Source organism: Trachypithecus francoisi, unplaced genomic scaffold, assembly GCF_009764315.1.
Source record: "Trachypithecus francoisi isolate TF-2019V2 unplaced genomic scaffold, Tfra_2.0 Lachesis_group6, whole genome shotgun sequence".
Classification (NCBI taxonomy): Eukaryota; Metazoa; Chordata; class Mammalia; order Primates; family Cercopithecidae; genus Trachypithecus; species Trachypithecus francoisi.
The window spans coordinates 87,982,476-88,008,734 of NW_022681471.1; the positions used below are offsets into that span (position 1 = coordinate 87,982,476).

Genomic DNA, 26,259 nt, shown 5'->3' on the forward strand with positions numbered 1-26,259 from the left:
CTTTCCATTTTTTCCCCCACAAGCACTATGCTCCAACAAAGTAAGGTTACTCAAGTGCAGTGATGAATATTCCTGACACTGTCCTATCTCCCACGTTTCAGCTGCACTCCAATTTGTAAATGCCTCCTCCTATCTCCCAGCTATCAAAAATCTACATATTTTTCAAGGTCTAGTTCAGATCTTTTCTTGAACTCCCTTGCCCTAAGTGGTTTTTCATTCTTCTGAACCTGTTTATATTTCATTCATTTTGTTAATTTATCTAGCAAATAGGTACAGTACTCCATGGGCCAGGATTGTGCTGCATGCTGAGGACACACTCAGTGATGAAGAGAGGCAGACATGGCCTCTGCCCCCAGGGAGATCATAGTCTGGTGTAAGAAATATAAGGAAACTGCCAATTTAGCATCATATGCCAAGTGTTTTTATAGATATAAGTCCAAGCTGCTGTGGAAATGCATCTGTGAGAAATGAGGGTCAGGGACAACTTCCAAGAGGTAGCATCCAAGCTAAATCTTAATGTCCAAAAGGAGATGTCAAGTAAACCAGCAATGTATGTTCAGGCAGAGAGGAGAAATGTTCAGACAGGGTAGTGAAAGCAGGCAAAGTGTGTCAGAGGCAACTGAAGGCTTCAGAAACTATAAAGTGGCAGAGTAGAGTAGGGAGGGCATGGAGACTGAGGGTGGAGAGGGATACAAGAGACATGTGTAAAGGACCTTCTGACAAACTAAGGAACTTCAGTTCTGTCCTGTCAACCCTGAAGGATGTGATTTGTATTTTAGAAAGATCATTCTGGCTATAAAATGACTAAAATAATTAGAATAGATAACATAGCAGATAGAAACCAGGGCTTAAGATTATTTTAATTCCCTGTGCCACCTAACCTAACCACCCTGTATGTAAAAGGTACTCAGAATTATTATGTGACCAATTGGGTCTTTTTCTTCATTTACCTTTAACAAAGTGAATTTTGAAAATTTGTCTTCACTTTACCAATTATTGGCATTTATATCAGACTTTAAGTGACAGCAGAAAATGTTTACCACTTAACTATGAACTTAAGTATTATATCTCACAATACAAGCCCACAGTCCCTTCTCTGCAATTCCAAAATTATAAAGTTCTGAAAGCCACACGTTTTTGCTGAAGTTTCACATCAGAACTGATTTGAGGACAATACCAGAACCCACCCAGTATGAGGCCATTTGTAGTCCTTATCCATTTTGTGTAAATACTCATATATTTTGTTAGAGAACTATTAATGTGTTTGGTTATATGGTATTGCCCCTGGTCCCACTGGGGACTTAGGTCATATACTATATATACTTTCCTAAGATCTGAGCAATTCTGAATTTCCTAATTTTTCTTACCCTAGAGGTTTCAGATAAATAATTATGGATCTGTAGTAGGCTTAAAAGGAATAACGTAAAGGTCATCTGTATATATTTCCTATGTTTGTCCTTTACAATTGGGACAAAATAGTAAGTATTCTCAGGTTCTTTAACAAAATCAAATGTAGCATAATTATCTCCAATGCTATTTATTAGTCTTGAAAACGATTCCGATAATGACTATAAATGATGCCCCTTTCTCACATAGAAAGAGATGAGATGACAATAACTGACCAGACCTTGCAGAATGTAAACTGGTATGTATTAAAGCTGGGACATTAATACCCTATAAAGTTTCACATAAGATTCTTCCAAAGTGAGTATATTTACTTGGATTCTAAAGAGATACTTAGCTTAGAGCTCCCTCTGTTGGCTGAAACGTGACTTAAAATGCTTTGGAAGCTTTGTTTACTACCTAACAGAATGGGGACATGTTGACATCTGAATTTATTAAACATGATTTTTCTTCTTTACTGACACCATATTACATTTCAGTGTTTGTTCTTCAGTGACAAAATGCACTTATGGTCAGTACTTTAGAAAAGATGTGTACATAAGTAGCCTTTAGATTTTAACAACGAATTTACCATTTTTTCTTTAAAAAATGTGAAAGTTGGGCCGGGCACAGTGGCTCACACCTGTAATCCCAGCACTTTGGAAGACCAAGGCGAGTGGATCATGAGGTCAGGAGTTCGATACCAGCCTGGCCGATATAGTGAAACCCTGTCTCTATACAAAAATTAGCTAGGTGTGGTGGCATGTACCTGTAGTCCCAGCTGCTTGGGAGACTGAGGCAGGAGAATTGCTTGAACCCAGGAGGCAGACATTGCAGTGAGCCAAGATTGCGCCACTGCACTGCAGCCTGGGTGACAGAGTGAGATACCATCTCAAAAAAAAAAAAAAAATGTGAAAGTTAGGGCCATTCCAAGTCCTTTTACATGTATCTGTGATCTTATGACCGTGAGTAAGTCCACAAAAGGGCTCATTAAATGATGTTCTGCCCATAGACTGGCCAGGAGCTAAAGGATATTCCAGGAGCCGGCCTCTGATCTCTCTTCTGCCAGTGTGAAAGAGACTCTATTTTAGGGAGGAAGCTTGCTTTCATTTCGTAGCAAACATTCTGGGCCTCAGACAAAGAGCTTTAAAGGGCAGAAACCTTATAAAATGATGCCTTGCTGTTGTGAGAGGAGCCTACCTAGAGTCCAGCTTCAATTCTTGAGCTAAACACATTTGTTCTATCCAACCACCTACTCAAGCTCAGCATAGGGGGCATTCAGGTAAATTGATGATAACAGCTCTACCTCTAGTGACCTTAAAATCTCATTGAGTTCTGTAGGCCAGAGTTAATTAAAAGAAAAAAAATTACTAAAATCTCACTGAGGAGAGGAAACACAACAGCAAATGTAGAGAAAAAGAATACCTGGTGCTGGCCGGGTGCTGTGACTCACACCTGTAATTCCAGCACTTTGGGAGGCCAAAGTGTGGATCAGTTGAGCCCAGGATTTTGAGAGTAGCCTGGGCAGTGTGGCAAAACTCTGTCTCTACAAAAATTAGCTGGGCAGAGTGGCACATGCCTGTGCTCCTAGCTACTCGGGAGGCTAAGGTAGGACGATTGCTTGAGCCCAGGAGGTCGAGGCTGCAGTGAGCCAAGATCATGCCACCTCATTCCAGCCTGGGTGACAGAGCAAGACCCTGTCTCAAAAATAATAATAATAAAAATAAAGAACACATGATGTTGACTGTGTACCTGGTGAGGGAAATTGCATGGAGTGGAGGACGGGAGTCAGGCAGTGGACAAACACAAGGGGCTACAGTGACTTAAGCAGGTTTTTTGGAGGGGCCTGGAGTTTGAACCAGGTCTGAAGGGTGAGAAAGGTCCAACTATGCAAAGAACAGTTAACCATGTAGAGCAGGGAAACTGCTTAGACACATGGACATGAAAATGAGAATGACCAGTTATGGAGAAAACCAGGAGGCCTGCCTGTCCAAGTCAGAGGCCCTGTGTTTGGGTATGGTGGGGCATGAGATCGGATAGTGAGGTACAAGGAGCAGCAGGCTTTAGATAAGGAACCAGCAAACTTTTTCTTTAAGGATCCACTGTAATATTTCAGTCTTTATAGGCCACATACAGTCTCTGTTACATATTCTTCTCTTTACAACCCTTTAAAATGTGAAAACCATTCTTAGCTTGTTGGCTTTATAAAACAGACCTTGGAAAACAGCCAACCCCTAGTTTGGATAGTGGGGGGCAGGTAAGAGTAGAAGGAATATCTAAAGGGCTTGCCACTGTACAATGGTATGAATTCTTTTAGTGAGGACAATCTGGCAGCCAAGTAGAGGAAGGGTTGAAGGTACAAAGGGGGAAAAAGAAAATGCAGAAATTAATCAATCCAGGCATGGCATAATGAGAACTTGGATAGAGCAAGTGGTGAGGATGGAGAGGAAGGTCAGAGTCTTGGGGCCACTGTAGGGAGAATAGCAAGCACCAGGTCAGCAGATGAAAGAAAGTGAATAATACAAGTCTAGGAATTTGGATCTGGAAGATAGGAAGTATGGTGGTGACATGGAAAGAAGGAATTTGGAAAAGGACCAGGTTGTGGGGGGCAGATATTATGGTAACTGTTATAACTTGAATCTGAGCTGCGGGTGAATTTCCTGAGGCAGATAAGTTTTGAAGCTGCCATATTAAATCAGTTAGTCTCTAATAGAGTAGAGCAGTAAGGAGGAAATGATGGGCAAAATTGGGGATAGCAAAAAGGAAGTCTAGAATGTTTCCCAAACTAATCTCCAGTCTTTCACAATAATTCATTTATTTATTTGTCCAACTTCATTCCATAAAGGATTTGAAGCACCTTCCAGAACTCATTATGAATTATTGTGATTAGTGTAATATTCTATTCAAGATTCGTTCACAAGTTCCTGTTTCTTCAACCCAAGCAAGCAATTGCTATGATTTACTGAGTGCTTTTTATGCACTAGGCGTTAATAGGCTTTTTATAAACGTTAGTTCATTTGCTCCTCAGAAGTTTCATTCTATTTTCTAACATTTTTTTCTTGATCACAACAGTGTATGATTTTTAGGAAATGTTCAATAAGTGTTTGACTAATTATAATACATAGTCATTGAAGAAACTTTAGAAAACAGACCAAAAAAATGCTGTAATCACAACACTTAGATAACAGTTGGGCTAATGATTGGCTGTATCGCCTAGTCTTGTTCTATCATCCTTAAAGTCAGTTCTCATGGACAGACATGCTGATCTTAGGACAGATGGTGGAAGTTGCTTTTTTGAGTATTTTTAAATCACTCGATACTGGATATAAACTTGTTCAGCTTTATTTGCCTTTCTCCCAAAAGCGGAGGATACTCTGTGACTGTGTATCGGAACAGATACCAACCCTGGTGAGAAGGTACTGACCATTCTCCCCGTTCCTCCTCGTACCTCCAGGCCTGCTATGGCATCCTCAAGGTCCCAGAAGGCAGCTGGTTGTGTCGCTCCTGTGTCCTGGGCATTTATCCGCAATGTGTGTTATGTCCAAAGAAAGGTGGAGCCATGAAGACCACCAAGACAGGGACTAAATGGGCTCATGTCAGCTGTGCCCTGTGGATCCCAGAGGTAAGAATTCATCCAGGCCTGTGAGACCATTTGCTCCAGGGTGTCCCTGTTCCCCACAACATTCAGACTGACTCAGGTTTAGTATGGAGATGCTTCATGCTTGCCCATGTTTCTGAAGTAATGGTACTTCCACTTGAGCTACCTCAGATCCTTGGATGCACACGTACATGTAAGCCCATGCTGATTAATATATAGGTGGTATTCCCGTGGTGTTTGGGATAATACCCAAATATGTACACGATATTTGGGTATATCATGTATAAATTGATACATTTGTATGAGAGGAGAGACACAAAATACCAGGGTGTGAGCAGCAGGATTTTTTAAGGTAAAACTTATGTTTAGATGCCAAATTTTAAGTGTAGAGTTTTGTGATATTTTACACATGTATGTATCTGTAACCACAACTCAGACCAAGACATGAAATACCTAAAAATAGACATAAAGCACCCCAGAAAGATCCTCTATGCCCACTTTCCAGTCTCTATCCCCCAAGAATAACCACCATTTTTATCTCGATCATGATAGATTAATTTTGTCTGGTTTTAAACTTCATACAGTATGTATTCTTTTCGGTCTGGCTAGCACTCCATGTTGTGGTGTGTATCAATAGTTTATTCCTTTCTATTGCTAATATTCCATTGTATGGATATACTCTGATTTATTCACTTTCCTTTGATGGCATTTGGGTTGTTTACATGTTTAGGCTATTACAAATTGAGCAATAGCTCTTTGTCTACTGTGATAGATGCCCTTTACCTTTTTTTATTTTTATTTATTTTATTTTTTATTTTTATTTTTATTTTTGAGACACAGTCTCGCTCTGTCGCCCAGGCTGGAGGGCAGTGGCGCGATCTCGGCTCACTGCAAACTCTGCCTCCCAGGTTCACGCCATTCTCCTGCCTCAGCCTCCTGAGCAGCTGGTACTACAGGCGCCCGCCACCTCACACCTGCTAATTTTTTTTTTTTTTTTTTTTTGTATTTTTGTATTTTTAGTAGAGACAGGGTTTCACTGTGTTAGCCAGGATGATCTCAATCTCCTGACCTCACTGCCTGTCTAGACCTCCCAAAGTGCTGGATTACAGGCATGAGCCACCGCACCCGGCCGATGCCCTTTACTTTTTGAAGCTCTTTTCAGGGCTTACACTCAACATCTGCCAAAGACCCTCTTTATTCAAACTTTGATTTGTCGTCTAGCCTGGTCCTTCAGTTGCTGGTATTTCCTGAGTGGCTACATGTATACTAACTTAAATAACTGGGGCTTCCAGACATTTCCTCTTCTTATGATTGCCTTTTTTTATTTCTTAAGCTGTGTGGATATCCCACTCAGATCCTCTCCCCAACCACTATCCAAGCCAGCAGATTTGTTAGGCAGTTTAACTGCATGACAAGAGAGACTGCAGAATCTAGTTAATGGGGAGCTGATATTGTATCAGTAACTCATTCTCCTTTAAGATTTTCCTGCTTTTAATCTTGTTAATATTGGTTCCAGGGGAGTTACTGTCTAATAAAGAAGCTCACAGAGTTACACTGAAAGTCCCATATATATACTTTTGTATTCCTATGGCTATAGACATCAGTATTTTTAAAAAATATTTGAATAGTAGTTTCTTTTTCTCACTAAGAACATCTAGACATAAAATAAACTCAGGTTTCTGGCTTGAGAATGACTGTTTTCCAGCAGCAAATCCCCCAGCTAATAGAGTAGGCTCTCAGCTTATAAAAGTCCAGAACATGACTCAGGAAGAGCTCTTTAAAAACAAAATAAGCTTTCTCAGTTATTGGCATTCTCTTATGGTTTCTAGTTCTTGGTTTCCAGTGCCTTCTGGACTATTCAAGTTCTGTTAGTTTCCTGATGTGGGCAGAACGAGTACTAGTTTGGCATCCTTATTTGACAGTTCTTCACCTTTTAAAGCTGTATCCCTCTTAAAAACTCACGTATATATTTGACGGGGTAGGGGGAATGAAAATACTTGTTACCAGCAGTTGCTTGACCCCTTATTTTCACATGGAAAAGAATATTTTCATCTTTTTTTAAAACATCCCTTTCTGCTGGGTGTGGTGACTCACGCCTATAATCCCAGCACTTTGGGAGGTCGAGGCAGGCAGAACACCTGAATCCAGAAGTTTGAGACCAGCCTGGGCAACATGGCAAAACCCCATCTCTATTACAAATACAAAAACTTAGCCAGCTGTGGTGGTGCATGCCTGTAGTCCCCAGATATTCAGGGGCTGAGGTGGGAGGATCACTTGAGCCTGGGAGGTCGAGGCTGCAGTGGGCTCTAATCCTGCCACTGCACTGTAGCCTGGATGACAGAGTGAGACCCTGATTCAAAAAGGAAAACAAAAAAAGCATCCCTTTCTTTTCAGTCCTCTCCCAAAGACTAATTTCACTTTGAAGCTACTTTGACTGAGGGAGTAGGGTAAGCTCATGAGAGTTACGTGGTTTTAAAGACTTTGGTTTTAAAATGTCATTCTCATCCTTTCTACTTACATTCTGCAGTCTCTTCATTACACAAATGTGCTGTTTTCCAACAATATCATGGTTCCTTTGTAAACCAAATGGAAAGACTTGTCACTGCCTCTGTTTTTCATCCTTAGTTGATCAAATGAAACAACAAGGCATGTAGCACCATCTCTTAACATAATAGATACTTGGTTTTGTGAATTTTAGTTACTTTCAGTAGCTTTCTTTGGTTCCTAAGTAAAAGTGTTCATTAAGGTAACCTTGGCTGGGCGCAGTGGCTCATGCCTGTAATCCCAGTACTTCGGGAGGCCAAGGCAGTAAGATCACTTGAGGCCAGGAGTTCAAGACCAGCCTAGGGTAACATAGCAAGACCTGGTCTCTACAAAAATAATAATAACAATTTTTAATTTTGTGGGTACATATTAGATATATATATTTATGGGATGCATGAGATTTTGATACAGGCATGTAATGCCTAATAATGACATCATGAAACATGGGATATTCATCCCCTCAAGCATTTATCCTTTTTGTGTTACAAACAACCCAGTTATGTTCTTGTAGTTCTTTTTATATGTACTATTAAGTTATTTTGACTATAGTCACCCTGTTGTGCTATCAAATAGTAGGTCTTATTCATTCTCTCTATCCTTTTCGTACCCATTAATTATTGCCACCCCCTGCCTGCCCTGCTCCCCCCACTACCCTTCCCACCCTCTGGTAACCATCCTTCTACTGTCTATCTCCTTGAGTTCAGTTGTTTTTATTTTTAGATCCCACAGATAAATGAGAACATGCAATGTATGTCTTTCTGTGCCTGGCTTATTTCACTTGACACAATGACCTCCAGTTCTATCCATGTTGTTGGAAATGACAGGATTTCGTTCTTTTATATGGCTGAATAGTACTCCATTGTGTATATGTACCACATTTTCTTTATCCATTCGTCTGCTGATGGACACTTAGCTTATTTCCAAATCTTGCCTATCGTGAACATTGCTGCAAAAAATATGGAGTGCAGATACCTCTTTGATATACCGATTTCCTTTCTTTTGGGTATATACCCAGCAGTGGGATTGCTGGATAATATGGCAGCTCTATTTTTTGTTGTTTTTTTTTTTAGAATCCTCCAAACTATTCTCTATAGTGGTTGTACTAATTTACATTCCCACCAACAGTGTATGAGCATTTCCTTTTCTCCACAGTGTATGAGGGTTCCCTTTTCTCCACTCTTCACCAACATTTGTTATTGCCTGTCATTTGGATAAAAGCCAAAAAGAAATTTTTTTTTTAATTAGCCAGGTGTTGTAGAGGCTGTGGTGGGAGGATCACTTGAACCCAGGAGTTCAAGGCTGTAGTAAGCCATGATCACACCACTGAACTCTAGCCTGAGTGACAGAGGGAGACCTTGTCTCTTAAAAAAAAAAAAAAAGAAAGAAAGAAAGACAGTGAAAGGTAATCATGCCTAGTCTATACTCCTGTTCTCTCATCCCATATGTGAATTATTTATATTACTGGAAATGAGTAAAGGACTGAGCAGTGGAAATAACTTTTGTTTATTCTTGATTCCATATTAACCTTAAGAGATGTGACTTACCTCGTTTTGATGTTCTTAGCTTTATGTAACATCGTTTATGGTTTGTGAAAGGTACTTCTGGGATGCCTTGGTACTTCTGCCTTATGGTGGTATTTTATTTGTAGGTCAGCATTGCTTGTCCTGAGAGGATGGAACCGATCACGAAGATCTCCCACATCCCACCCAGTCGGTGGGCCTTAGTCTGCAACTTGTGCAAGTTGAAGACAGGGGCTTGTATTCAGGTAAGTCCCCATGACAAGTAGTAGAGTGGGCTAACACCAAATTAGCTGGACTCACCCTCCCAGTGAGAGTGTCCTGTCTACTGAAAGGTCACTCAGGAGATCGCCCACCCACTCTTAGGGCTCTGCCATTGTACGGACCATTTCTGGAAATCCTTTTTTTGGATATTGCCTCTGGACCATTAAGCTTATTCTTTTCAATATTCGTAGTGATAGTTTATCTTCATCCTTTGCTGTCAGAGCTGATGAATTAAGTGAGTTCTAAAGCTAGATGATACCATCCTGGGTGGAAACCGGCTATAATTCTGAAACAACCAGGCCCATGTTCCTTTTTTTTAGTTTCAACTTTTATTTTCAATTTTGGGGGTACATGTGCAGATTTGTTACATGGTCTATTGCGTGATGCTGAGGTTTGAAATACATTTAGTCCCATCACCCATATAGTGAGCATAGTAAGTACCCAATAGGTAGTTTTTCAGCCCTGGTACTCTCCCTCCTCCCTCTAGTAATCCCCACTGTATTTTTCCCGTCTTTACGTCTGTGTATACCCACTGTTTGGCTCCCATTTGTAAGTGAGAACATGTGGTATTTGGTTTTCTGTTTCTGAATTAATTTACTTAGAATAATGGCCTCCAGCTGCACCCATGTTGCTGCAAAGGACATGATTTCTTTTTTTTGTTTTTTTCTTTTTCCAACTTTTATTTTCTGTTCAAGGGCACTTGTCAAGGTTTGTTACACGGGTAAATTGTATGTTGCAGAGGTTTGGTGTACAGATAATTTTCTCACCCAGGTAATCATCATAATACCTAACAGGTAGTTTTTCAATCCCCACCCTCAGGTAGGCCCCAATGTCTGTTCCCTTCTTTGTGTCCATGTCTGCTCAATGTTTAGCTTCACTCATAAGTGAGAACATGCAGTATATGGTTTTCTCCAATTAGCGGAGATGTGGATGGGATTGGGAACAGCCAGTTACCTCCAGCAAAGGCACAAAGGTTGCCTTGTCTTTCCATGTTATTTCTCCTTCTATCCCAAATGTAATAAGATGGCTCTGCTGGCTAGAGGGATGGAAAGGATGACCTTTCACCTCTCAGACCTCCTGCATGTGAACTGCAAGCTGGTTGGAGTTATATTTGCCTGCCAACCTTCTTCGGTGAAGAGGGGACATATAATATCATTGCACAGTGCAGGGGTCCGCAACTGCCAGACCACAGACAAGTATTGGTCCATGGCCTGTTAGGAACCGGGCTGCACAGCAAGGGGGTAAGTGGTGAGCAAGCAAGGGTTACCCGTGTGAACTCTGCCTCCTGTCAGATCAGCAGTGGCATTAGATTCTCATAGGAGCGTGAACCCTGTTGTGAACTGCGCATGCAAGGGATCTAGGTTGAGCGCTCCTTATGAGAATGTAATGCCTGATGATCTGTCACCGTCTCCCATCACCCCCAGATAGGCTCGTCTAGTTGCACGAAAACAAGTTCAGGGCTCCCACTGATTCTACATTATGGTGAGTTGTATAGTTATTGCATTATATTACAATGTAATAATAATAGAAATAAAGTGTGCAATAAATGTAATGTGCTTGAATCATCCCAAAACCATCTCCCCCTAGTCCATGGAAAAATATCTTTCACAAAACTGGTCCCTGGTGCCAAAAAGGTTGGGGACCTCTGGCTTTAGGGATAATGACGCTAGGCGCTTTGTGAGATTTCTTGCTGTCTGGCATGACAGTATTTTCCAGGCGTATCGTGTAGATTTCTTGCTCTAGACCTGGGATTAGCTATTCCTCCAAGGAACCCAGGGTCTTTTACTGGGACGTTGTAATTGAAGAACATAATCTGGATCCCCAAAGGCCCTTTTAATTTTTTGAATTCATTCTTATATCTGACAGAATTGGCTGCTTCCTCTTTTTTTAACCTTTCTTGGATGATTTTATTATTTTAACTATGGCACTTTAAAATAATAAAGGAAAAATATTTAAAGGAAAACTCTTTCCATGGGGACTACTACCCTAGGACATTGCCTGTGTATTTAAGCTGTTTCCTGGTTGCTGCCCATATGTGAGTCCCTTGAGGGCCAAGATTGTGCATCATTCTTCTGTGAATTTCCCTGGCACAAATTAGAGTGCCTGCCCATTGTTAGTGCTTAATTATGGTTTATTGAATAAATATATTCATATTTTATTGTACCATGGATTCATTTGTGATATGCATTTCCCCCTCTAAAAATAATATATTTTTCATTTTTCAGAGTTATTATTTGGTCATTTTATAGTAGCACATTGGATTTATATCCAGTAACTTATTTTCTTTATTGTAGTCACTGCAATTTCCCCCATTTTTGCTTTTGTTGTGGGACAGGGTCTCACTCTGTCACCTAGGCTGGAGTGCAGTGACACAATCATAGCTCACTGCACCCTTGAACTCCTGGACTCAAAACGATCCTCCCGAGTAGCTGAGATCACAGGTGCACACCACTACACCTGGCTAATTTTAAAAATTTTTTTGTAGAGACAGGATTTTGCTGTGTTGCCCAGGCTGGTCTTGAACTCCTGGCCTTAGGTGATCTCCTGCCTTGGCCATCCAATCCAAAGTTCTGGGATTACAGGCATGAACCACTGTGCTTTTTTTTTTTTTTTTTTTTTTCTTTCTTTCTTTCTTTTTTGACAGAGTCTCACCCTGTTGCCCAGGCTGGAGTTCAGTGGCGCGATCTTGGCTCACTGCAACCTCTGCCTCCTGGGTTCAAGCAATTCCCCTGCCTCAGCCTCCCAAGTAGCTGGGATTACAGGCACACACCACCACACCTGGCTAATTATTTGTATCTTTAGTAGAGACAAGGTTTCACCATGTTGGCCAGACTGGTCTCGAACTCTCGACCTCAGGTGATCCACCCGCCTTGGCCTCCCAAAGTGCTGGGATTCCAGGCGTGAGCCACCGCACCTGGCCTTTTTTTTTTTTTTTTTTTTTTTTTTTTTTTTTTTTAAGAGAGACAGAGCCTTGCTTTGTCACTCAGGCTGGAGTGCAGTGGTGAAATCATAGCTTACTATAACCTTGAACTTCTGAGCTCAAGCAATCCTTCCACCTCAGTCTCCCAAGTAGCTAGGTCTATAGGCACACGCCACCATGGCTGGCTAAGTTTTTTGTTTCATAGAGATAGGGTCTTGCTGTGTTGCCCAGGCTTATTTTTTTTCTACAGTAATTAGTAAGTGGCAATAAGACTTTGGTAAAAAGTACAGTGGCTCATGTCTGTAATCCCAGCACTTTGGATTGGAAGGCAATAAGAGAAAATATTGGCCTTGACCTTAACAGACCTGTATTGTATTACAGCCCTGATGTGCCACATTCTGCCTCTATTATGGTTATTTATCTTTGAGTTTTATCTACCCTACTAGACTGTAAGCTTAGACTTTCATCCTTAGATCCCCTATACCCAGATCTGGTAGACAGACAGTTAATATTAGATTGATGGATGGATGATGGATGAACAGATTGAGAGATGAAACATTCTGGTGTAAGTTTCTCATTTGCAGAGCAATGGTTCTTACTTTCATTACTTGAGTTCAGATTCTTTATTTTATAAAGGTCTTACCAAATTGAGACTCTTACAATTTTGATTATAAGGAATTTCATTACAGAGACTCCTCTGCATGAGGAAAGGGGAGGAAACGTAGAAAGGACTTTGTCATACAACTTGAGTGCCAGCTCAGCCACAGTAGAAGAAAGCATCAGATAGATTCCTAAGGTTCTTGACTCCAGGCCGTGGGTCCCAGATAGTATCTCTGGACCCACCCAGGGCCAGGAGGAATTCACCACCCTGAAAGGAATGACACAAGCCTTGCTGGATTTGCCACCTACTGATTGTAGAGCCTTGGGACATGAACAAACATAGGTGGTAGCCGGGCAGTGATCACTGCAGGCCTTGGGCGAGACCCAATGCTGTGCTGGCTTTAGGTCTGACTGGGTGCAGTCCCAGTAGTGGTGGCCATAGGGGTGCTTATGTTAGCCCTCCGCCATCTCCAGGCAACTCAGCACAGAGAAAGAGACTTCATTTGTTTAGAGGGAAGTAAGGGAAAAGAATAAGAATCTCTGCCTGTTAATCCAGGGAGTTCTTCCAGATATTACCCAGTAACACCAAGGTAGTATATCTATGAGTCTATAAGAGCCATGGCATTACTAGAGCAGATATGGCTGTAGTGACCAAAGACTTAGATCACAACACCCAAGTCCCTCTGAATACCTGGAAAGTCTTCCGAAGAAGGGTGGATACAAACAAGCCCAGACTGCAAAGACTACAATAAATGCCTGACTCTTCAATGCCCAGACACTGATGAACATCTACAAGCATCAAGACCATCCAGGAAAACATGACCTCACAAAATGAACTAAAGCAACAGTGATTAATCCTAGAGAGACAGATATATGACCTTTCAGATGGAAAATTCAAAGTAGCTATTTTGAGGAAGCTCAGTGAAATCCGAGATAACACAGAGAGGAATTCAGAATCCCATCAGATAAATTTAACAAAGACATTGAAATAATGGAAAAGAGGCTGGGCGCGGTGGCTCACACCTGTAATCCCAACGCTTTGGGAGGCCGAGGTGGGCGGATCACGAGGTCAGGAGATTGAGACCATCCTGGCTAACACAGTGAAACATCGTCTCTACTAAAAATACAAAAAATTAGCTGGGCGTGGTGGTGGGCCCCTGTAGTCCCAGCTACCTGGGAGGTTGAGGCAGGGGAATGGTGTGAACCCAGGAGGCGGACCTTGCAGTGAGCTGAGATAATGCCACTGCACTCCAGCCTGGGCAACAGAGTGAGACTCCGTCTCAAAAAAAAAAAAAGAAATAATGGAAGAGAATCAAGCAGAAATTCTGGAGCTAAAAAATGCAATTGACCGACTGAAGAATCCATCTGTCTCTTAACAGCAGACTTGATCAAGCAGAAGAATTAGCCTCAAGACAAGCTATTTTAAAATACACAATGAGAGGAGACAAAAGGAAAAAGAATGAAGCATGCCTACAGGATCTGGAAAATAGCCTCAGAAGGGCAAATCTAAGAATGATTGGCCTTAAAGAGGAGGGAGAGAGAGATCAGGGTAGAAAGTTTATTCAAAGAGATAATAACAGAGAACTTCCCAAATGTAGAGAAATGTATATCAATATTCAAGTACAAGAAGGTTATAAAACATCAAGCATATCTAACTGAAATAAGACTACCTCAAGACATTTAATAATCAAACTCCCAAAGGTCAAGGATAAAGAAAGGACCCTAAAAACAGCAAGAGAAAAGAAACAACATACAATGGAGCTCCAATACATCTAGCAGTAGACTTTTCATTGGAAACCTAACAGGCCAGGAGAGAGTGGCGTGACATATTAAAAGTTTGAAAGAGAAAAACTTTTATCCTAGAATAGTATATCCAGTGAAAATATCATTCAAACATGAAGGAGAAATAAGGACTTTCCCAAACAAACAAAAGCTGAGGGATTTCATCAACACCAGGCCTGTCCTACAAAAAAATGTTAAAGGGAGTTCTTCAGTCTTGAAAGAAAAGGTTGTTAATGGCAATAAGAAATCATCTGAAGGTACAAAACTCACTGGTAATAGTACACAGAAAAACATGGAATATTATAATATTGTAATTGTGGTATGAAAACTCCTATCTTGAAGAGAAAGACTAAAAGATTAGCCAATCAAAAATAATAACTACAATAACTTTTGAGACACGGACAGTATAATAAGATGTAAATAGAAACAGCAAAAGTTAAGAGAATGAAGTTGAAGTATAAGTTTTTGTTCTCACCTTGTTTCTTTGTTAATTTATTTATGCAATCGGTGTTGTCATCGGTTTAAAATATTGGGTTATAAGATATTCTTAAGCCCCATGGTGAACCTCAAATCAAAAACATACAACAGATACACACAAAAATAAAAAGCAAGAAGTTAAGACATACCACCTGAGAATATCATCTTCACTAAGAGGAAGACAAGAACGAAAGAAGGAAGGAAGAAAAGACCACAAGACAACCAGAAAACAAATAAAATGGCAGGAATAAGTCCTTACTTATCATTAACATTGAATGTAAATGGACAAAACCCTCCAAAAAACACAGAGTGGCTGAATCAATACAAAAAGCAAGGCCAATGATCTGTTGCTTACAGGAAACATGTTTCACTATAAAGACACATATAGGCTGAAAATAAGGGATGGAAAAAGATATTCCATGCAAATGGAAATCAAAAAGCAGGAGTAGCTATACTTAATAGATTAAAGAAAACTATAAAAAGAGACAAAAAGATCATTATATAATGATAAAGCGTTCAGTTCAGCAAGAGGATAGAACAGTTGTAAATATATATACACCCAATTCTGGAGCAACCAGAAATATAAAGCAAATATTAGAGTTAAAGAGATAGACCCCAATAAAATAATAGCTAGGGACTTTAATACCTTGCTTTCAGCATTGGACAAATCATCCAGATAAAAAATGAAGTATCAGACTTAATCTGTACTATAGTCCAAATCAACCTGATAGATATTTATAGAACATTTCATCCAACAGCTGCAGAATATACATTCTTCTCCTCGGCACATGGAGTATTCTCAAGGATAGACCATGTGTAAGGTGCCAAAACAAGTCTTAAAATGATTTTTAAAAATTGAAATCATCAGTTATCTTCTCTGGCCACAGTGGAATAAAACTAGAAATCAGTAACGAAGAATTTTAGAAATTATACAAACACTTGGAAATTAAACAACATGCTCCTGAACAACCAGTAGGTCAATGAAGGAATTAAGAAGAAAATGTTAAACTCTCTTGAAACAAATAAAAAAAAAAAAATGGGAACACAACATACCAAAACCTATGGGATATAGCAAAAGCAGTACTAAGAGGAAAGTTTATAACAATAAGCATGTATATCAAAAAATAGAAAAACTTCAACCTTATGATGCATCTTAAAGAACTAGAAAAATGAACAAACCCTAAATTAGTAGAAGAAAGGAAATACAAAGATCAGAGCAGAAATAAGTGAAGTTGAAATGGAAAAAAACAGAGATCAACAAAACAAGTTGGTTTTTGGAAAAGATAAAATCACCAAACCTTTAGCCCAACTCACTGAGAAAAAAAAAAAGAGAGAAAACCCAAATAAATAAACTCAGAGATGAAAAAGGAGACATTGCTACTGATACTGCAGAAATTCAAAGGATCATTAGAGGCTACTATGAGCAACTATATGCCAACAAATTGGAAAACCTAGAAGAAGTGAACAGATTCCTAGACACATATAACCTACCAAGATTGAACCATGATGAAATTTAAAATCTGAACGGACCAGTAACAGATGGTGAGATTGAAGTCATTATAAAAAGTTTCCCCTCAAAGAAAATCCTGGGACCCAGTGGCTTCACTGCTGAATTTTACAAAACATTTAAAGAAAGAACTAGTACCAGTGTTACTCAAACTATTCCAAAAAATAGAAGAGAAGGGAATACTTTTAAACTCATTCTACAAAGCCAGTATTACACTGATACCAAAATCAGACAAAGACACATCAAAAAAAGAAAACTACAGGCCAGTATTCTGGATGAACATTGATGCAGAAATCCTCAACAAAGTACTAGCACACCAAATTTAACAATACTTTAAAAAGATCATTCACCATGACCAGTTATTGAGGGTTTTTATCATGAAGGATGTTGAATTCTTGTTTTTTTTTTTTGAGACGGAGTCTCGCTCTCGCCCAGGCTGGAGTGCAGTGGCCGGATCTCAGCTCACTGCAAGCTCAGCCTCCTGGGTTCACACCATTCTCCTGCCTCAGCCTCCTGAGTAGCTGGGACTACAAGCACCCACCACCTCGCCCGGCTAGTTTTTTTTGTATTTTTTAGTAGAGAGAGGGTTTCACCGTGTTCGCCAGGATGGTCTCGATCTCCTAACCTCGTGATCCGCCCGTCTCGGCCTCCCAAAGTGCTGGGATTACAGGCTTGAGCCACTGCGCCCAGCCTAGGATGTTGAATTTTATCAATGCTTTTTCAGCATCATTTGAAACAATCATACAGTTTTTGTCCTTCATACTGAAGATACGATTTTTCACACTGATTGATTTGCATATGTTGAGCCATCCTTGCGTCCCTAGGATAAATCCCACTTGGTCATGATGAATGGTCGTTTTTAAATAACTAAAAGGGTATAATTGGATTGTTTGTAACATAAAGGATAAATGTTTGAGGTGTGGGATAGAAATTGAATAAGATAGAGTGGCTAGAATAAAAATCTTGAAAAAGGACACCAGAGACTGATTTAGGAATTAAGGCATATCATTCCCCTTTGAAGAAACTTTGGGTTGGATACAGTGGCTCATACCTAAAATCCCAGTGCTTTGGGAGCCCGAGGCAAGATGATTGTTTAAAGCCAGAAGCTCAAGATCAGCCTGGGCACGGAAAGTCTTCTTACAAATGTGGATTTGTAAAAGGTAGCATTTCTCCTCTAGTGAAAGCATTTGAAAAAGTATTTTTCTTCTACAATTACTGAAGAATATATAGAAAATTATTTTTTCCGGCCAGGCACAGTGGCTCACGCCTATAATCCCAGCACTTTGGGAGGCCAAGGCGAGCGGATCACCTGAGGTCAGGAGTTCGAGACCAGCCTGACCAACTCGATGAAACTCTGTCTCTACTAAAAATACAAAAATTAGTTGGGCATGGTGGCATGTACCTGTAATCCCGGCTACTCGGGAGGCTGAGACAGGAGAATTGCTTGAACCCAGGAGAGACAGAGGTTGCAGTGAGCCGAGATCACACCATTGATCTCCAGCCTGGGCAACAAGAGCGAAACTCCATCTCAAAAAAAAAGTAGATAAACCACAGTGAGATACCATTTCATACCTACTAGGGTAGCAGTAATAAGAAAGGCAAACAATCAAGGATGTGGAAAAATTGGAACCCTCATGCATTGCTGGTGGAAGTAAAAACGATGCAGCTGCTGTGAAAAAAGTTTGGCAGCTCCTCAAAATGTTAAACATAGAGTTACCTTATAAACCAGTAATTCTACTCCTAAGTATATACCTGCAGTTTAAGATCACCAAGACCATTCTCAGGTTCAGTAATTCACTAGAAGGACTCAGAACTCAGAGGAACAGTTATGCTCACAGTTATAATTTATTATAGTGAAAAGATACAGATTTAAAATTAGCTGAGGATAGAGGCGTATAAGGCATGGTCCAGGAGAGACCTGGAATGCAGCTTCCCATTACCCCTGCCAGTGGAGTTGTGCAGATAGTACTTATTTCTCCCAGCAACAGTATATGATACACACAGAGTATTGCCAGCCAGAAAAACTCATCTTTGGTGTTCAGTGATTTTATTGAGAGTTGGCCACATAGGCATTGCTCACCATCCATGTGGCTGACTTTACTCTCCAGTCCCTTCAGAGGTCAGGCTGATAGAAGGTGCCCCAAAGTCTCTACCATAAATCACATTGTTAGCATAGACTATCTCACTTGGCCCAAGGGCCCAAGGTAAACAAAGACACTCTTATCAGGCAGGACATTCCAGGGGCTTAAAGGCTACTTCTAAGAAGCTAAAGACAAACAGCCAAACCTTTCTTTAGACAAGGTATCCTTTACCGCACAACACCCAAGAGAAATAAAAACATATATCCACACAAAAACTGCTGCATGAATTTTCATAGCACCATTATTTCATAACAGACAAAAAGTTAAAACACCCAAATGTCCATCAACTTGATGAAATGGGGTATATCCATACAACTATTTTTTGCCCATAAAAAGGAATGAAGTTCTAATACATGCTACAACATAGAGGAACCTGAAGAACATGCTAAGTGAAAGAAGCCAGACTCACACAACCACATATTGTTATAATTCCACTTATATGAAATGTCCAGAATAGGCACATCAATAGAGATAGAAAGTAGATTAGTAGTTGCTTGGGCCTGGAGTTGGTAACAGGGAGTAACTACAAATGGACAAGATTTGGAGCGGTGATGAAAATATCCTGGAATTAGGTAGTGGCAATGGGTGCATGACTGTAAATATATTTGAAAACCATTGAAATGTACACATTAAACTGGTGAACTTTATGGTATATAAAATATATCTTAATAAAGCTGTTTCTGTCATTTCAGTGAATGAATATAATGACCATGCTGTAATACATGTAGTAAAGTGTTTAAAGACATGTGTCACATAAAAGATGCTTTGTACAAGTGCTATTTGCTTGCCACAAAGAGAACAGTGCTATCTCAATTTTCTATTTTAAATTGTAAAGATAAAAATATTTTTTAATGGGTGTAATGAAACCTCTCTATCACCTTCCATGGTTACAGTGGAAATAAGTGAGATGTATGCAAAGGCACTTTATTTAATAGAATGTGCCAGACATATGTTTTAGAAAAGAACAAATAGGTATCTGGTACCTTTCTTCTTTTTTTTTTTTTTTTTCCTGAGACCGAGTCTCGCTCTGTCACCCAGGCTGGAGTGCAGTGGCGCGATCTCGGCTCACTGCAACCTCCACCTCCCAAGTTCAAGCAGTTCTCTGCCTCAGCCTCCCAAGTAGCTGGGATTACAGGTGCCCACCTGTACTTTTTAGTAGAGATGGGGTCTCACCATCTTGGCCAGGCTGGTCTTGAACTTCTGACCTAGTGATCCAACTGCCTCAGCCTCCCAAAGGGCTGGGATTATAGGTGTGAGCCACCGCGCCCAACCTTTTTTTTTTTTCAGGATCTCACTCCCGTCGCCCAGGCTGGAGTGCAGTAGCACAATCACGGCTCACTGCAGCCTCAACTTCCCAGGCTCCCACCTCAGCCTCCCTAGTAGCTGAGACTGCAGGTGTACACCACCACACCCAGCTAATTTTTGTATTTTTTGTAGAGACAGGGTTTCATCATGTTGCCCAGGCTGGTCTTGAACTCCTGGACTTAAGTGATCCTCGCCCCTTGGCCTGCCAGAGTGCTGGGAGTACAGGCGTGAGCCACTGCACCTGGCTCTTCTTTTTTTTTTTTTTTTTTTTTTTTTTGAGAGGGAGTCTCGCCCTGTCGTCCAGGCTGGAGTGCAGTGGCGCCATCTTGGCTCACTGCAACCTCCGCCTCCTGGGTTCAAGCAATTCTCCTGCCTCAGCCTCCCAAGCAGCTGGGATTACAGGTGTTAGTCACTGTGCCCGGCACTCTCCTTTTTTTTTTTTTTTTTTTTTTTTTTTGAGACGGAGTCTCGCTCTGTCGCCCAGGCTGGAGCGCAGTGGCCGGATCTCAGCTCACTGCAAGCTCCGCCTCCCGGGTTTACGCCATTCTCCTGCCTCAGCCTCCCGAGTAGCTGGGACTACAGGCGCCCGCCACCTCGCCCGGCTAGTTTTTGTATTTTTAGTAGAGACGGGGTTTCACCGTGTTAGCCAGGATGGTCTCGATCTCCTGACCTCGTGATCCGCCCGTCTCGGCCTCCCAAAGTGCTGGGATTACAGGCTTGAGCCACCGCGCCCGGCACACTCTCCTTTTTTTTAATGGCAATATTACTTTGTGTTTTTTGTTGTTTTACAGTCTAGCTGGAGTACAGTGGCACAATCATGGCTCCTTATAGCCTCGACCTCCTGAGCTCAAGTAATCCTCCCACCTCAGCCTTCCAAGTACTACAGGTGTGCGCCACCACACTGCTAATTTTTTTATTTTTAGTAGAGATGAGGTCTCACTATGTTACCCAGGCTGGTCTCGAACTTCTGAGCTCAAGCGATCCTCTCACCTCAACCTCCCAAGGTGCTGGGATTATAGGCGTGAGCTACCATGCCAACTCAGCCCAAGTTTTATCTTTTAAATTGCAATTTTTATTAACACATCGTAGTTGTACATATTTGTGGGGTATAATTTGATGTCTTTATATATGTTGTATAGTTGAATCAGGATATTTAGCATATCCATCATCTCATGCGTTTATCATTTCTTTATGGTGAGAACATTCAAAAGCCTCTCTTGTAGCTATTTTGTAAAATATAATACCCTTCTGTTAACTATCATCACCCTGTGCAATAGAACACCAGAACTTACTCCTCTCAATTATAACTTTGTGCCCATTGACCAGCATTTTTTCACCACCAAAATATATAGATCTCCAGCTATAAATACCACAGAATTACCTTTTTTGAAAAGAGTTGGATTTTATGGCAGTTTCCTAAGAGGCATATTTTTCATATAAGTACCCAATTCTTGTCTGTGCATTATCTTTTGTTTTGAGTAATTTATGTTTATATTTATGTCTCTACACTCTATAAACGTTCTATAAATTTGACCTGAGAAGATCTGTTTTTAGCTTCCCAATAATAGTAGTTTAATGTCACTTATTCATTCCCTTGAATAGAAAACCATTTGCTTTTTCTTCCCATATGTTTAACAGTTATTAAACAGGAAAAGAGTACTGTGCCCAACACTTTAAATCTTTTACTAAAGAATACCTTTTACTTTTGTTTCTCAAATGTCTGACTAGTTTCTTAGTCAAGTGATAAGGTACCCAGGTAAAAGTACATCTTGAACTTTCATCATCCTCATTTTCGAGAGGCTTCAGTGTAATATAACAAACTTTTCTGATAGTGGTGTTAAAAGCCAGGGTGGACCATCTTAGGAGCTTCTTATCTGGAAGAATTCAGTAAGTGGCTAGATTACCACTTAATTGGAAAGTGGAGGGGGAGGTGTATAGAGTGGGGGATGGAGGTAGAAAATCAGGTACTCTAGAGGAAATTCAAGCAATAATAAATGTGAGGCTGGATTAGATGATCTTAGAATTATATTTCATCCTGGAATTCTTTATCATATGAAATTATTTAAATGAAATATGGAATATGCCCCTTTAAAATTTTGACAGTTTCCAGTATTCTCTTAGGTATTGAATTTCTCAATCTAAAATAATCTATCGGGCCTTTGCATTCTTTTTGTCTTTATTCATATGTAAGAGTTAACACTTGGCTTTAACCATAAGAATTCCCAATATTTCCTTACAAACGAATCTTCCCTTACTTTCCCCACTTCCTCTACATAAACGCATAGATGCACTCATGCATTTTAAGTCTTTGGGCAGCAGCATGCAGTGGCTCATGCCTGTAATCCCAGCACTTTGGGAGGCTGAGTTGGGCGGATCGCTTGAGGCCAGGAGTTCGAGACTAGACCAGCCTGGCCAACATGGTGAAACTCCATCTCTAGTAAAAATGCAAAAATTAGCCAGGCATGGTGATGCACACCTGTAGTCTCAGCTACTTGGGAGGCTGAGGCAAGAGAATTGATTGACCCCAGGAGGCAGAGGTTACAGCGAGCCGAGATCACACCTCTGCACTCCAGCCTGGGCAACAGAGTGAGACTGTCTCAAAAAAAAAAAAAACTTTCCACAGTGATGGAAATGTTTTACGTCTGTGCTGTCTAGTGTGGTTAAAATGTGGCTACTGTGACTAAGAAACTAAATTTTTTAATTATACGTAATTTTAATTAAATTAAATTTAAGACTGGGCGCAGTGGCTCACGCCTGTAATCCCAGCACTTTGGGAGGCCAAGGCGGGTGGATCACTTGAGGTCAGGAGTTCGAGACCATCCTGACCAACATAGTGAAACCCCATCTCTACTAAAAATACAAAAATTAGCCGGGCATTGTGGCACGTGCCTGTAATCCCAGCTACTCGGGAGGCTGAGGCAGGAGAACCGCTTGAACCTGGGAGGCAGAGGTTGCAGTGAGCCGAGATTGCACCACTGCACTCCAGCCTGGGCGACAAAGTGAGACACCATCTAAAAAAATAAAATAAAAACTTAAATAGCCACTCATGGCTACTTGGCCACCAAGTTGGACAGCTCAGTTCTATAACAACAATTTCACAGGGCATGGTGGCTCACACCTGTAATCCCAGCACTTTGAGGGAGGCTGGGGCTGTTGGATCACTTGAGCCCAGGAGTTCAAGACCAGCCTGAGCAACACAGATTCCGTCTCTGTTTTTAAATATTTTATAAAATTCTTTTTGAGATAGGGTCTCAGTCTGTTGCCCAGGCTGGAGTGCAGTGGTGTGATCTCGGCTCACTGAAGCCTGGACCTCCCGGGTTCAGGCAATTCTCATGCCTCAGCCTCCCAAGTAGCTGGGACTACAGATGTGCGCCACCATGCCCAGATAACTTTTGTATTTTTAGTAGAGACAGGGTTTTGCCATGTTGCCCAAGCTGGTCTCGAACTCCTGGTGTCAAGTGATCCACCTGCCTCGGCCTCCCAAAGTGCTGGGATTACAGGTGTAAGCCACTGTAATTTTTATGTTGAAAAGAAAAAAATTCAAGAAGTTAGGTTACTTAGATATTGGAATTCCTGTGACCTTTTTAGAACCAGTGAATGCTCTAGCAATAATACTGACTCTGTGTGTTTTGTTTGTTTATAAGCATTTTCTGAGCAACTGCTTCTTCAATAGTTAATGACAATGCAAAATGAAAGACACAGCTTCTGTTTTTAAGATCTATCCCTAAGGACTTGACAATTGATATAGGTACAGTGTGAAAAGTCCCATTATGAAATCATTTATAGGGTGATGTGGGAAACACAGAGAAGAGACTACGTGACTGTTTACAGGAGCCCAGGAAAGCATCTCAGAAAACTTGATGCTTGAATGCTTGAGCTGAAACCTCAAAAGGAGTGTTTGAATTTTTTTTTTTTTTTTTTTTGGCCTCGGTGTTTGCTGTTTTCTGTAAGAACAGGTTTCTTGGGTTACTTGTAAAGCATCTGTTATGGTCAGTTTAGGACTAACTTTCTCCCAGTCTTTCCTTTGCTTCCTACAAGCTATCAGTTTAGGTCCAGAAACATAGGGTTTCCTCCAACCCTGCTACCTTGACGCATATTTTCTTCCTACAGTGCTCCATAAAAAGCTGCATCACTGCCTTCCACGTCACCTGTGCCTTTGAGCACGGCCTAGAGATGAAGACCATCCTAGATGAGGGAGACGAAGTGAAGTTCAAGTCATATTGCCTCAAGCATAGCCAAAACAGGCAGAAACTTGGAGAAGCTGAGTACCCCCACCACAGGGCTAAAGAGCAGAGTCAGGCCAAAAGTGAGAAAACCAGCCTGCGGGCACAGAAGCTTCGGGAGCTGGAGGAGGAGTTCTATTCCTTGGTACGAGTGGAAGATGTGGCTGCAGAGCTGGGTATGCCCACACTAGCTGTGGACTTTATCTATAACTACTGGAAACTGAAGCGGAAAAGTAACTTCAATAAGCCATTATTTCCTCCAAAGGAGGATGAAGAAAATGGGCTGGTGCAGCCAAAAGAGGAAAGCATTCACACTCGAATGAGAATGTTTATGCATCTACGCCAGGACCTGGAGAGGGTAAGGTGACCAGCTGTGACTAGTATATAGGTCTCGGTCTGTGTAGAAATGGAGGTCCCACTTCCGGTTTAATAATGGTCAGTGAGCTCATAATAGTGTGGGCTTCTGTGTCCTTGCTTATCTACTGATCTCTTTGTGGCCCCAGACTTTGGGCTCTGTGTAAATTCTGACAGGCACATCCAGGGGATTTGAGAGGACTCACATATATGCTCTATGAACTTTACATTTGAAATAGACTCTCATTTGGTTTGCTTTTTATTCACTGTTGAGCCTAAATTGGCCCCTCCATATTTTACTGACATATTTATGAGACTTTAGGCTGAAGAAAGAGTGAATTTTGTTCAGGAAAACACCAAATTAGAGTTTCACAAACTTGGCACTGTTGACATTTTGGACTGGATCGTTGTTTGTTGTTAGGGGGCTGTCCTTTGTTGTAGGGGAAATTTAAGATGTTTACCAGCATCCCTGGCCTCTACCCACTAGATGCCAGTTGCACCCGCACACACACCCCCAGCGTGACAACCAAAAATGTCTGCAAACTGCTCTCCCCCAGTTGAGAGCCACTCCACATGATAATTCAATATAACTCATGGTGTATTTATCAGGTATCTACTAAATGAGATGCTGCAGGGCTTCAAGGGTAAGTTAAGCCCTGTGTTTATCCTAGAGAATTTTCTAATTAAATGTAATTCTATAAATGACTTGTGTTTTTCTCTGCTACCAGAATTTGAAAGAGAACTAATAGATTTGGCTCACTTTTAAAAATTTAAGACACTCACATATAGTACCTACTATTACTATTATTGCCAACACTGTCCTAAGCATTTTATAAATATTAATTCATTTAATTCTAACATGCCCATGAAAAACTACTATTATTATCATCATCGCTATTACAGATGAACAAACTGGGGCAAAGAAAGTTTGTGTAACTTGCCTAGGTAGGGAGTACGAGAGAGTGAGTATTTCACCTTTGTGGCTGTGGAAACTTGGCTGAGCTGAAAGTGTGAGCAAAGAAAACACGTCTAGTCTTCCCAGTGGAACTGTATCCTGCCCATCCGGCACTGATTAGAAAATTCTACTGGGTACAGCCAGCATTGCCATCATCCATACTCAGGGATCTAAAGGGAAGGCTGAATTGTTAACTATCATTCGGTCTTCCCAACCTGGCTGTGCAAATAAATATCAAACCCATGACACTGCAAGGAGAGTAGGTTTCAGAAGGCAGATTTGGAGCATTTTGCTCTTACTATTGATTTATATAGGAACCATGATCCCACAATTGACCATGCTGTGTGAATTCCTGTGGAGTGGCTCTCATTCTGCAGCTCTTAGATTCTGTCTTCTCTCCTCACCCCGCCCTGACTTTAGTGTCTTTATTTTAGCCAAACAATTTCAGTTGTCAGGTTTACTTAACATGACAAACATCTCTCTTTGTTGGGGATTGGGCTTTCAGGTCCGAAATCTGTGCTATATGATAAGCAGGCGAGAGAAGCTGAAACTGTCACACAACAAAATACAGGAACAGATCTTCGGTTTGCAAGTCCAGCTTCTTAACCAAGAAATTGATGCAGGTAACCTGTATATTTAAAATGTCCTAACAAATATGTAGACTCTGGTTATATCCTATCTTAACAATT

At 40.9% G+C, this 26,259-nt stretch overlaps 1 protein-coding gene across 1 annotated transcript in view; it reads left to right on the forward strand.

The window, feature by feature from the left end:
• Positions 1-26,259, forward strand: part of JADE3 (jade family PHD finger 3) — a 159,325-nt gene that overhangs the window by 128,099 nt on the left and 4,967 nt on the right. The window contains 4 exon segments of the mRNA XM_033202078.1: positions 4,838-5,005; positions 9,174-9,290; positions 24,149-24,619; positions 26,076-26,193. Coding sequence (XP_033057969.1) covers positions 4,838-5,005; positions 9,174-9,290; positions 24,149-24,619; positions 26,076-26,193 — 874 coding nt within the window.